This window comes from Triturus cristatus, chromosome 4_2 (assembly GCF_964204655.1).
Source record: "Triturus cristatus chromosome 4_2, aTriCri1.1, whole genome shotgun sequence".
NCBI lineage: Eukaryota > Metazoa > Chordata > Amphibia > Caudata > Salamandridae > Triturus > Triturus cristatus.
Window position 1 is genome coordinate 357,560,001 of NC_140586.1, and position 13,173 is coordinate 357,573,173.

The 13,173-nt window shown below is 44.7% G+C and overlaps 1 protein-coding gene across 1 annotated transcript in view; it reads right to left on the minus strand.

Moving 5' to 3' along the window:
• The window catches only part of LHX4 (LIM homeobox 4), a 180,468-nt gene that overhangs the window by 22,265 nt on the left and 145,030 nt on the right, over nucleotides 1-13,173 (minus strand). Inside the window, exon 2 of the mRNA XM_085601767.1 lies at nucleotides 7,629-7,800. Within this exon, the coding sequence (XP_085457893.1) occupies nucleotides 7,629-7,800 (172 nt within the window). The remainder of the gene's footprint in view (nucleotides 1-7,628; nucleotides 7,801-13,173) is intronic.

Sequence of the window (13,173 nt, forward strand, 5' to 3'; positions counted from 1 at the left end):
GTTCTTCCCCGGCTGGAGAAGAAATACAAGGCCCCTGAGGGCAGTCCTGCATGTCTTCTAGGACAACCAAAGCCTGACTCTGTGATATCTCAGGCCGCACAAAGCAAGTCCAAGAATCCGTCAACACCTTTGACTACGCCTCCGGATAAGGATGGCAGGCGGCTGGACATCGTAAGGAAGAGATTTTCCACCATGGCCAGTTTGTTGGTTCGGGCGGCAAATTCATTAGCCATTCTAGGCAGATATGACCGCCAAATGTGGTGCGACATGGAGCCATTTATGGATCTATTACCAGATTCTAGTCAGGAGGAGGCCAAGCAGGTTCTCATGGAAGGAGAGAGATGTTCCTCTGAAGTCATTGACTGTGCTATGGACATAGCCTCTACCGCTTTTAGGGCGTTGGCAGGGTCAGCGGTCTTGCGACGTCAAGGCTGGTTAAAAGCAACCTGGTTCCGTCAGGAGGTCCAATATAAGATCCTGGACCTTCCATTTGACGGGGAAATGCTTTTTGGCAAGCATGTCGATGAGGCCCTGCAAAGCATAAAGAAGGACACGGACACAGGAAAGTCCTTAGGATCCTTAAATTATCGCAAGGTTCCATTCAAAGGAGCTCGTGGACGAGGGTTCTCTTCTTATAGAGGCAACCAGCGTCAGTATTCAACGCAGTCAGGACAATCATATAAGAATCAGTACTCAAACCAACGCCAAGGTCAATCGGCGTCTTTCTCTCGTCAGTCCCAGAGAGGACGTCAGAATCGTCAGGGACGAGACAATGCCAAGAGGCAATAGCGGCCTCCTGGCTCTGACTACTGTTCCTCCCCTACCAAGGACACCGGTTGGGGGCAGGATCTCCTATTGTCTGGACAGCTGGGTCCTTATAACATCGGACCGGTGGGTTTTGAATATTGTTCAGAGTGGCCATACGTTGGAATTCCTAGATCTTCCTCCAACGAGAGCTCCGGACGCCCGTCCCTCAAAACATCTCCGACTGTTACATCTCGAAGCCCACCAACTATTCATCAAGGGGGCGATAGAACCGGTACCTCTTTCGCAGAGGGGCAAGGGTTTCTATTCCAGGTTCTTCCTGGTTCGGAAGACGGAAGATACGTGGCGTCCTATTCTAGACCTAAGGGAGCTCAACACCTATCTCATCAAGCTCTCATTCAGGATGGTCACTCTCCAGGATATTCTCCGTCTACTGAATCCGGGCGATTTTTTGGCGTCCCTGGATTTAGAGGATGCGTACTTCCACGTTCCAATCCACCCAGCTCACAGGCAATATCTACGCTTCACAGTAGGCAAGAGCCATTTCCAGTTCAAGGTGCTTCCGTTTTGGCCTTCGATCTGCACCTCGGATATTCACGAAGATGCTGGCACCAGTCGCTGCTTTTCTCAGAAAGCAATCCCTAGAAGTGTTCCCATACTTGGACGACTGGCTCGTCAAGGCTCCATCGCTCACGGCAACTTCTCAAGCCGTTTCAACTTGCATTCAATTGTTCGCCCACTTGGGTCTTCAGCTCAACAGGTCCAAGTCGGTGCTGATACCCTCCAGGTCGCAAAGGTTCCTTGGAGCTATTCTGGACACGACACTATGCACCGCTAGGCCGTCGGAGGAGCGTCAACGCAAGCTGATCGCCTCGGCTCGTCAAGTGCTGCAGAGGAAAAATGTGTCGGTTCGCCAGTACAAGTCCTTACTCGGATCGATATCATCCTGCATACCTTTAATACCGCATTGCAGGCTTCATATGCGTCCTCTGCAGGAGGAGTTAGACAAACAATGGCACCAGGCAGAAGGGTCGTTCAAAGACAAGGTGTGGATAACACCAGGTATGCGCAAGGCCTGCGAGTGGTGGCTGGTAAAGGAGAACATCGCAGTAGGATTAACATTCCGGACTCCTCCTTCTCCTATGGTGGTGACCACAGATGCCTCCTTAGAAGGCTGGGGAGTGGTACTCCAGGAGCTTCAAATCAGCGGTCACTGGAGTCCAGCGCAGAGCCTAAACCACATCAACCTCTTGGAGCTGATGGCTATTCGCTTAGCCTTGCTGGCTTTCCTTCCCAGACTTCAGAATCGTGCAGTGCTGGTCCGGACGGACAACACGACGGCCATGCACTATATCAACAAGCAAGGGGAACAAGATCGCGAACTCTGTCCAAGGAAGCTCAGACGATCTGGGATTTTGCGATTTCTCACAAGATCACCCTTCAAGCTGAGCACCTAGCAGGTTGCCTCCAAATCACGGCGGATGCTCTGAGTCGTCAGACGGAAGTGACTCACGAGTGGGAATTAGACCAAGCCACGCTGGAGGGAGTGTTTGAGATATGGGGTACTCCGACCATAGACCTCTTTGCGTCCCCGGAGTACGCCAAATGTCGGTTTTACGCAAGCAAGTTTCCCCATCGAGGATCTCTGGGGAATGCCCTTTCGATTGCTTGGTTCGGCGCATTTTGCTACGCTTTTCCTCCCATTCCTCTCACTCCTCGAGTTCTAAGGAAGGTCAGGGCGGAGCCGTGCAAGATGATTCTCATTGCTCCAGCATGGGCCCGGCAGTTCTGGTTCACGGAACTCCTGCTTCTCTCCCAGGATCGCCTAATTTGCTTGCCGCTGATTCCATCTCTGTTGTCGCGGCATCAGGGACAGGTGCTCCATCCGGATCCGAAGTCGCTACACTTGACAGCGTGGCTCCTGAATACAGAGAATTCCATCATCTGAATCTCTCCAGGGAGTGCAGGGATGTTTTGTCTCAGGCGCGGGCGCCAAGCACTAATAAGACATACAGGGCAAAATGGAAGAGGTTTTGTCTGTGGTAGCAGAGGAATAAACTCCATCCTTATAAATCCCTGCCACATCAGGTTTTGCCTTACATCCTGTCGCTGGCTAAATCAGGTTTGGCGCACTCTTCTGTCAAGGTACATCTGGCTGCCATATCCCGTTTTCGACGAAAGACATCGGGGCCATCACTATGGTCCGCGAGGATTGTAAAACAGTTCCTTAAAGGGTTGTTTCGGATGTATCCTCCGGTCCGAGCACCTCCACCGATCTGGCAGCTCAACCTAGTGCTGGCTCAGCTCATGAAAGCTCCCTTTGAGCCGATTCACAGGGCGGACTTGAAGTTTCTCTCTTGGAAGCTAGCCCTCCTCTTAGCGTTGACATCAGCTAGGAGGGTTAGTGAACTCCAGGCTCTGTCCATAGTGGAGCCATTTCTGCAGTTCAAAAAGGATGTGCTAATATTGAGCACCAACCCAAAATTCATTCCGAAGGTGCCTTCGGATTTTCATCTGAATGAACCCTTGATTTTGAATTCCTTTTTTCCACGTCCTTCGACCCAGGCGGAACGAACATTGCATTCTTTGGATGTCCAGAGAGGTCTGAAATTCTATCTCGAGCGCACACGCTCTTTCAGGAAGTCTACACAGTTATTTATTTCCTACAGTGCACCACGGAAGGGGTTGCCTCTCGCTAAGAGTGGCATTTCCCGCTGGATCTCCAGTGCAATTCAATTCTGTCATCAGGCTGCGGGCAAACCTTTGGACATAAGGGCCCGTGCTCATTCTACACGAGCGATGGCATCTTCAGTGGCTCTTTTTGCTGGAGTTGCTATCAAAGACATTTGCAGGGCAGCAACGTGGAGCAGTGTACACACCTTCACGAAACACTACTGCCTGGAGTCGGTGGGACGAGATGACGCTGCTGTTGGTCAAGCAGTCCTCAGGAATCTTTTTCATTGATAGGTGAGCTTTCCCTACAATCCCTCCATCCTGGTAAGCACATTTGGTTCAGTAATAATTGTTTTTCTTGATTACCATGTACTAGTTTTTACTGTAAACTGAGATGGTTATGTGAGGCCAAGTGTCTACCAAAATGTGCTTTTGTGATTTACTGCTAACTATTGTGATACAAAGCATGAGAATCTATGAAAGTTCCAATACTGGGGTAAGAAAACAAGTTACTTACCTGTAACTTTGGTTCCCCAGTATTGGTAACTTTCATAGATTCTCATGCGCCCACCCACCTCCCCTGGGAAAGCTCTGCCGGTTCACGGAGGTAGTGGCTGTTTGCACAACGGCTACGAAAATCTGAGGCTCTGAGCTCTCTCAGGAAGGTTTCAAGGGGTGAGGCTGTGCTGATTGGTCCTGGCAAAAGTTTGGGCTCTTTTACACAAAGAGGGTGATATACTACAAAATGAGATGAGGCCTAAGCCTATTTTCTCTTTTGTTTCTATGGTTATGATATATTTTTTATTTACTGAGGCTCCCATTCCGACGACGGGGAATGATACAAAGCATGAGAATCTATGAAAGTTACCAATACTGGGGAACCAAAGTTACAGGTAAGTAACTTGTTTTCTTACTCTTTGAGTATCGGTACACAAGATTCTCATCGCCTCGAGATAATAACCCAGATCTGCAAGTCTACACAGCAGGAGTGTCCATTTTTTCTTCAGAGATGAATAGTGTGGGCAGAAGAAAAGTAAATGAACAATGGAATCCTGGCAGGCTTTACACCCAGGGCACAGATAGTCAGTAAAAGCACTACGGCACCACTTGGAACAGAACAGTCTGGTGGGCAAAGTCTTATAACGGAACTGTTAGAAAGGTTTGCGTGCCAATGGGGGAACTATTTCATAAATGCTAAACTCGGAACAGGTTAAACATTCAAAAAGACATTAGTCAGACTTGTCACAGGTTTTTACCAGGTCCTTTGCAAGTATCAGTTCCCTTTACATTTCTTTCAACTTTGCCCTCGGAATTCAGACCATACTTTCTGGGTTGGACCATCGACCAACCTCCCCAGTAGTTCCCTTAAGGAAGCAAACCACCTGATTGATGTAGCCCTAGGGAATTTCAAAAGAGCGGACAAAGCCTCTCGATAGGTTTCAAGTTCTTCCACTGTCCATAGCCTCTACCAGAACAGTAACGGTTTATCATTCAACTTGTTAATTTCAGAATGTTGTGGTTTCCAGACTTCCCTTTCACTGGCATGGTTTCAGTGCTTAGCTGTGATACGATTTATCACATTACTCCGATTCTTATCAGCACTTTTCACCCGCTGATTTCAAAACATTGCTCTATTTGATTACACCACACATCTCTTATTTTTAGCAAATCGGTCTGGCTTTTTGGTGCACTCCGAAGTACTTTTTAATATGATGTTGACCGCTCTGTCAGAGCGCAAATTCACTGGTCTGGTTTTTGTATACAACATCACAGTTGTACACTTGCCTCCACTGCTTGCACTGGGAATCTGCTGTCTGTAGGTGGACTGAACGGTCTACAGATGAATCAGCAGCAAAATCAAGTCAACAAAAATGTCACTGCATTATAGACACTGAAATGGTGAGAGCGGAGGAAAAAGTCTTCAAAATGCAATTCATGAAAAGTTTGTCATACCCTTAGACTTGGTAAAAACACATCATAATAAGGCCGGTGCACTATTATTTTGTGTAGCTCATGCGTCCTTTTAAATGTAATGCACGGTGCAATATAGAGTTGGTGGAGAGCATTCTTGGACAAATATATTTCCTTGTGCTCACCCTGAGAGACCCTTAAGCAGCAGCCCTCTGAAGTATTTGCAGCTAGCCTTTTAAAATATGCTAGTGCACCCGGATAAAGGACTATGTAATAAGCCAGCGAAGGTAACTGCACAGTGACAACTGAAACATCTTATCAAAGTAGAGAAAAGGAAGGACATTCTTGAGGATTTTCATCCAAAATGAGCATGAGTAGACAACTGCATCATCTGGTGACCTAGCAGATGAAACCACACAGCATGATATAATGCTAGATCTGTGAGGACATAGCGGGGTGATAATAAATTGAGAGAGTGAGAGTTAGCAGGTTGAGAGTCATCGGCCTTCCTGCTAGGGAAATCACTGTTCACCCTGTGTCTCTCCTTTTCCAGTCCCAAGTATGTGCTTCCGTTGTACTGGGGAAATATGGACTTAAGTTTTATAAAACCTGAAGGGGTTTATTTGCTAAATATTTGCTTGGGGGTTCACTTGGTTCAATGCATCACAAAAGTAGCATCTATTTATTACACACTAATAAAGCCTGCAAGTGGAGTGGAGCGTAGCACCTCGTTCCACCATGTTAGAGCCTGTCCAAATGTTAGTAAATATGCCCTGAAATATCCTTCGTAAGCGAGCGGATTCCTGTTTAAGATTAGTGTGATCACAGATGGAAATCCAGAGTCTTGATGCAACGCCGCATCCGTTGGGTGAATACTGATCTGTGCTTTTGTTGTTTTATGTACCGTTTTGCATACATCGTTTTGTACACAGCTATGTAGGCCCAGTGTACACCTCTGCAAAAACAGGCATAAACTTTTCATTAACTCTTAGCCGTCATACTCTCCTAAGTGCCTGACTGCAGAAAAGCTCACACGACTTAAGCATTTATCCTGCATTATTGGTTTTGCTTGGAGCATTGGATTAGAGGACCATATGACGTGTCATGGCATGCTTGAAGCCGTGTATACTCACAAAGCAGAACATCCTCCTGCTCCCCACCCCACCACTAAACTTTCCTTTGGAATTTTTTATGGTCCCTCACAACACCCCGGGACCTCTGCTTGGCTCCCCAGCCCTCCACTATTTCCTGACAATTCAGAACAAGTAAGAAACAACAAATGTCTTTGTCTGGAGTTTTCGAGATTAGATTAATCTTTTCTGAACTCTTCAGATATGATTTTCTTTGTCATCTCAGTTTTAAACTCATTGGAAAACATGGATTTGGCTGTTTGTAAATCATGCACTAATCAGTTTAGACCGATAAGAGAATGAGGCATGGAGAATGAATTTAAGGATGAGCGTGACTAGTTCAATACACAGCCTTTATTTTTACTGTGCTGCAGATCGTTGCTCTACTCACATTTTGACCAGTGTCCTCAATTAATTCTCCTTCAGGACTTTATCAGACCATCATTGTTCGCCGATTGCCTCTTCTACAGTTTAACTTGACTTTACTGAGACAGTATTAATTTAACTTAATGTAATTTAATTAAGCAATCTATAGTTAGAATAATGTAAAATAATGTAATCGATGTTGAAGTTCGTGTTAGCATTAGGATTAGACTAATGTTACTTGTTTAGTATAAATTAGGCTTAGAGCTGGTATTGACTTAATTTACTATTTATTTTTAATTGGGGGTATGATTCGCATTGGTATGGATGTAATATTTAATTTTGTATAAATGAGGGCTATGCTTACTAATATTAAGTTATTATAATATAATATAGTGTACTTTAATTTAGTTTTGTGGTCATTATTCATTCAATGGATTAAAATATAATGTAATTGAGTGTTCTGCCTAAACTAAGTTTAGTTGTTTATGTATTCTTTGTATTTTACTCGATGTAATAGTATGTTTAGTGTTAGCATTACTATTCAAATAAAATAATATTTAATTACATTCAGGATAAGGTAACATTAGAGATAGATTAGGGATGAGGAGTTAAAGTGTTGGTAGGTTGAAGTGAATGGGCACAAGTTATGGTATTTGCCGTGTTAGGAAGAGAGAATCAGGGTAATGACATGGAGAAGTAATGGTATTTGAAGTAATGCCATGAAGCCTACAAGCCTTTATTTCTTTTGTGGTAAATAGCTGGAGCAGAGGAAGGAGTACTTACTTGAAGAAGTCTTCCTTGCAGTAGACGTTGCCTGCTCTGGAGAAGCACCTGTCTGCCAGCTGTACCTGGCAGTCCGCACACTTCAGGCAGGATCCGTGCCAGTGCCTGTCCAAGACCTTCAAGATAAACTTGTCCAAGATATGTTGACTGCAGCCAGCGCACTGAGGGATCTCTGTACAGACGGGATCCAAAGGAGGGAGTGAAGGAAGCAAGGGGGGAAAGGAGGTACCGAGAAAGAAGCAAAGGTAGAGGTTATGTAGAGAGAGAGTTGCGTAGAAGTATGTACCGCGAGAATAACAAGTGTGGTGGGGGTTACGACAGATTATTAGATTGTAGAGAGATGTACCCACAGAGGAAATGGATAGCAGGTACCAAAAGAGAAGTAAGTGTAGAAAGAAGTACAGAGAGAGTGATAGAGTGGAGAGATATACAGAAGGAAGGGAAGCAGAGAGTGCATATACAGCAGAACAAGACAGTGTGGGTGGAAGGTGAAGAGGGAGCAATGAAGAGAAAATAAAAATAAAATCAGCATCAATGTAGGTTCACATGGCCTGCATATACCACCCTCCCAAAAGATTCCACACACATACTCAAGGAGCACAGCTTTTGAGTCTCTGATCACCCTCAGCCACTGTGGCAGAGAGCTTGAATAGGGTGGAGTATTTACAGGGGAACAGGGTTAAATAATCCATGCTTAACTCATATAAAAAATATCAGAGAAGGGGCACACTTTTTTTTAGGAGCCCACTTCCAGAGCTATTAAAAGTCAGGTTTGCTGAACATCAAAGCTGCTTAGTCTTGATTCCTCATCATTCCTATTTCTTCTACCACCCTAAACTCTGTGCCTATTTTTCTCGCTCTTGCAGGTTTTTTTCATCCGTTTTCTAACTTTGACCATTTTCATATCTTTCTCTTCCTCCCCAGTTCTCTTTTTTTTGCCTTTCTCACTCTTCTGGGTCAAGGCCTGGCGATGAAAAGTCGTCAGACATGAGTGGCAGTGCCCGCTGCCTGCAACCACTGGATTAAATTAAGCACGAGGGTTAATGGGGATACCTGGAGTCATTGAGGGTGAGCTTGAGGGCACTGTATCTTGTCAGTGAAGAGTGAAAAAAGAGATCAATGAGAAAAGCCATGGGGATTTCAGTGCTGAAGGAGAGAGCAGAATAGCATTGAGAGGCAATTGGGGAACTGTTGAGTGCAAATGAAGTGGCCTTAAGTGTCTGAAGAGCACCAGTCTGGTAGGCTCATGAGACTTCTAACTAATGGTGAAGGAGTGCTGCAGGGAATTGTTCATCATCAGCAAGAAAGCAGCAAAGGACAACTGTCTGCTTCAGTGAGAAGGTAGCGAGATGTTGGGTGAGCATCACTAAGAGGGCACTGGGCAAACTGAAGATGGAGAACTGGAGGGTTTGCATAGTGAGAGGGCACTGGGGTCTGCATGATCTCCTTGCTCTCACTTAATCTACTTGACTGTCATTCTGAGCCCAGTGGGAATTCAGCTAAGCCTAGAGTATTAGGGTTTATTTAGAGTTTGGTGAACAGGGTACTCTGCCACAAATGTGGCAGAGTACCCTGTCACCCAAACACGCAGTCCACCTGCTGTATTTAGAGTCAGGTGAGCAACAATGTTTATTCAGGTGAAAATTACACTGCCTCTGCCAGCAGAAACCATTCACCGATGGCTCAACTGAGATTGGACCATTAGTCAAAGCGCCTCAGACCATCCGCCCTATTTAGGGTGGACCTTCTGCAATACATTTCCTTTTCGGGACCACCAAGGAAAGCCAGGCAGTACCAAACAGGAAAGCTAAAAGAAATTGTATCCACACTCTTGGAGACAATTCCCAGTTTATCATGGATATCTGTTGTAAAGATCTCCACCTGCTTCAAGGATGTTCCAAAATATAGAAGTCGCTCTTCTGCAAGGACAGCAGAGTAAATCCCTTCACTGCCCTGACAGACCAATGGACCAACTGCCTAACCCTACAGAAGGCTCTAACTGATTAAAGTAAGCAAGCTATTTATATTATTCTGGTATCTGGGCCAGCACACAGCGTTGTTTCAGAAAAGTGCAATAAAGAAGAAAACAAACAATAAACGTTAATATAGTTTCAAAAAGATGAAGATATTAGAAAATACAACACTAGGTAGTTAAAGAGCAAAAATGTCTCATTATTCAAGATATACATTTCTCCCAGAAAAGTCTTCAGCTTTATACCGTAGTTTAAAATGGCAGCATCTTCGGCCCCTATGCTATGAAATATGGAATCCACAATATGGTTTCTCCTTAAAAGAACAGCAACAGAGAAAGCACACTATGACTCTAATTGATGCAACAGAGGAGCTTTCCAGATGGCTTTTCCTCGCTACTTTAGCAACAAATAAAAAAGAAGACAAAATACTATGATGAATTCGTACGTTTTTTTTTTTTTTTTGAAAAACGTTTTTATTGGCATTTATAGGTAATAATATACACATGCACAGGTGGTATCGCCATTAACACAGAGACTTGCATAGCAAGAGCGCCCAATCGCAGCCCTTCCGATCTCACAGTCTCGTGGGCGCTCAGGCCATCCGACCCTATCCTAAGTAGGGCTGCAGGTGCGTGGCCGGGATCAGCCGCTGGGTATGCCCTACCGAAGCGCGCCCTGATCGCCGCGCCGCAGGGGCGCCGTGCAATGTGATTGAACCCAAAATACTATGATGAATTCGTAAGTTTTATGATTAAAGCCTGGATATATTTTTCAAATTCCACCGTTATATGTGTTGGCTTCTTATTGGTCATGTAGCAATAGATCCAATGACAGCTTGCAGTACAAAATGATCCAGCAGATAGCCAACACATATGCGCATGGTTAGTGCTTTAGAGGTTCCCATCTTTCGAGCTTTAGGCTTCACAGGCGCCAAGAACAGGCGAAAAGAGCTAAGCTTTTTCAGCTTACATTACTGTGCAGGCCAGGTCAGCTCAATGTACCTTCTCTGCCATATACACCTGCACATCAGGATCTTACTGACACCAAGCATCAGGCATTTGAGACAGTCAGCAGTCAATGGAGCATCATTACTAGGAATTCAGAAACTCTGACTAGAGTTCAAATACAGTGATTGACTGATCCTCAGCCTCCAAGTCCGAGGGTGTCCTTCATTGTAGTGTGAACACCTGTTCAGATGGAAATCCCAGCCTGATTGCAGCCACATTGCAGACAGACTCCTAGCCACCATACTTCAGTCCTTCAAGGGATGCCATGTAGTGGATTTTGTTGAAGATATTGCCACTTGTGCTTCAAGAGCCTAACCTATTTATAAGAAATTGAGATTGACTGGATTGGTCCATGGGAAGTTTCAAATGCAGAAAGCACTTCTAGGAGTTAGACGTGAGCTTGGGAGAGGAAGGATGTGTGTGATAGGATGACGGAGGATGTTCCAAGAGGAACCCAAATTAAATCAACAATGCCAATCCAGTAGTAAGTATGTATACAGCTACGGACACAGGTCTAGGATGCTTTGCATGTCACACAAGAATGAACAGATGCAGATCTATTATCACTATGTGTTCTGGTAAATTGGAGGAAGCACTGCAGAGAATGCTGGATATCTGTGAAAAAACACTGAAGAGTTTCTGGATATCAGATAGAGGCTTTAGGAGAACATTCAGGGATCCAGTTATAGAATAATAGACACAATTGAATATCTGTCATAGATTACTCGAATGATTGTGGTGAATTAATAGAGCCACTGGGGGTTGTACTTGTATGGATTGTTTTTTTTCCCTGTTCTTCTCTCTGGACGCACCCAGTGTGTTCAAAAAGATATCAGAGTTTCTTAGCCATTCGCGTGCTCTATGGCTTTGCCAGACCCCAATTCTAGGATAAGGTGAGATTTGTAAAAAAAAACAAGCAACATTTTGCATTAATCCTGATCAATGGGGGATATATATATCGCTTAATATTTGTTTTCTCCAACTTCCTTTTTATGCTTAACTTTTGCTAGCGGAGCCAGGTTTTCACAGGAACTGTGAAACTGGACTTGTGCTGTGGCAGACAGTACTGTGTGGACTTTGTTCCCTGTGTTACTTTAGAAATCAATCAATCAGGAATTTATATAGTGCGGATACTTACCCGTAAGGGTCTCAAGGCGCGTACGGAAATTACAGTGAGCTTGTATCTCCCGAGACATTTGTAAGCATAGGCATAACTTGGGTACAGTTTTCACATAGACATCCGCCCATGCGAATACATTTATAATTTTGCCATGATTCGCAGTCTTACCACTCATGCATGGTAATGTCATTACAGAACTGCACAGAAAAGGTACCTCTGTACATCAGCTCTGTCGCTATGTGTCATTTCTTGTTGATGTTTATGCTTGTAAGGATGCCATGTAGGACTACATATTGTTTCTCAAGCTCATCCTCTCGAAAACAGTGTTTCTTCTTTCACCTTTCTTTGTGTGACTCTGGCTTTCGTCTGTCGCTACTTCGAATGTTCTCTTTTTTCGGTAAAATCTCTGGATTTTAATGATTCTTCACCGAGTTCTCCAAGCTAAATCAGTAATTTAAATCTGGTTATTCTGTTCATACCAGCCTAATCTTCTTCCCCGTCTGGCTCATGTACCACTACTTGAGCCCTTGTTCTTATCAGGCTGGACGAGGCAGTGCTATTCTCTTTTCTTTCTGCAGCCTAGTTTTCACCTCGTAAAACTGTGCTCCTACCTGTGACCTTTTTGTTTCTGAGACCTGAAAAGTTTGAGCACATTACACTGGTTCCTGCTCACTTCGAAAATTAGGGGTGGAGAAACTATACCCATGAAGTTACATTTTTCCTCTGCTATGCCATCAAAGTTTCCAGGGTATAGCCGACCTAGCCCATGGAGTAGTTAATGCTACAGGGTCTCTAGTGTACCTGATTTTCTGTCACAATATCTCGCGGGCATGAGAGGTGCATGGGAAAAGCAGATAACATCTGCTACAACCATCTGTGCAGGTAAGAGGTGCAGGGACGGGGAAGCCAAAAGTGTTGGTGACAAGTTGGCTTGGGGTGGGCCGCAGTCGCGGGCAGCTTGATCTGTTGCGGCAGGACAGCAAAGTGTAGGGGTGATACCACGTCATGCAGGGTTGTGTGTTAAAGGCATGACTTTGTCTACCCGCAAGTGCAGGCTTGCAGCAGTGGGCAAGGGATTTTTACCAAACATCAGCGGTGTTTCTACTCCTCCGAGTGACCCTTTGAGGTACTAGGAAAGGCCCCTCTTAAAAAAAAAAAAAAAACTTTGCAAGTTTGACTCTTAAAGATAAAAAATAAAATGTAAGCTGCGAGTCAACATACTTCAAATCCTCTAGCTCTGCACAGCGTTCAAACTCGTCTGCATGACCTAGAAAGCAGGTTTCTTTAGTTAACCTTCCTAAGCGACCACAAAATGCTGTCTACTGGAGCCTCCACCTTGAATAGAAGCAAAGATGCTCTTCCTCTTCAAACAAAGCTTTCTTCTCATGCACCGTTTGCCGGCTCTTAACTGATTTGGAACTTGCTTTCCCCTGCCATTAGAATCG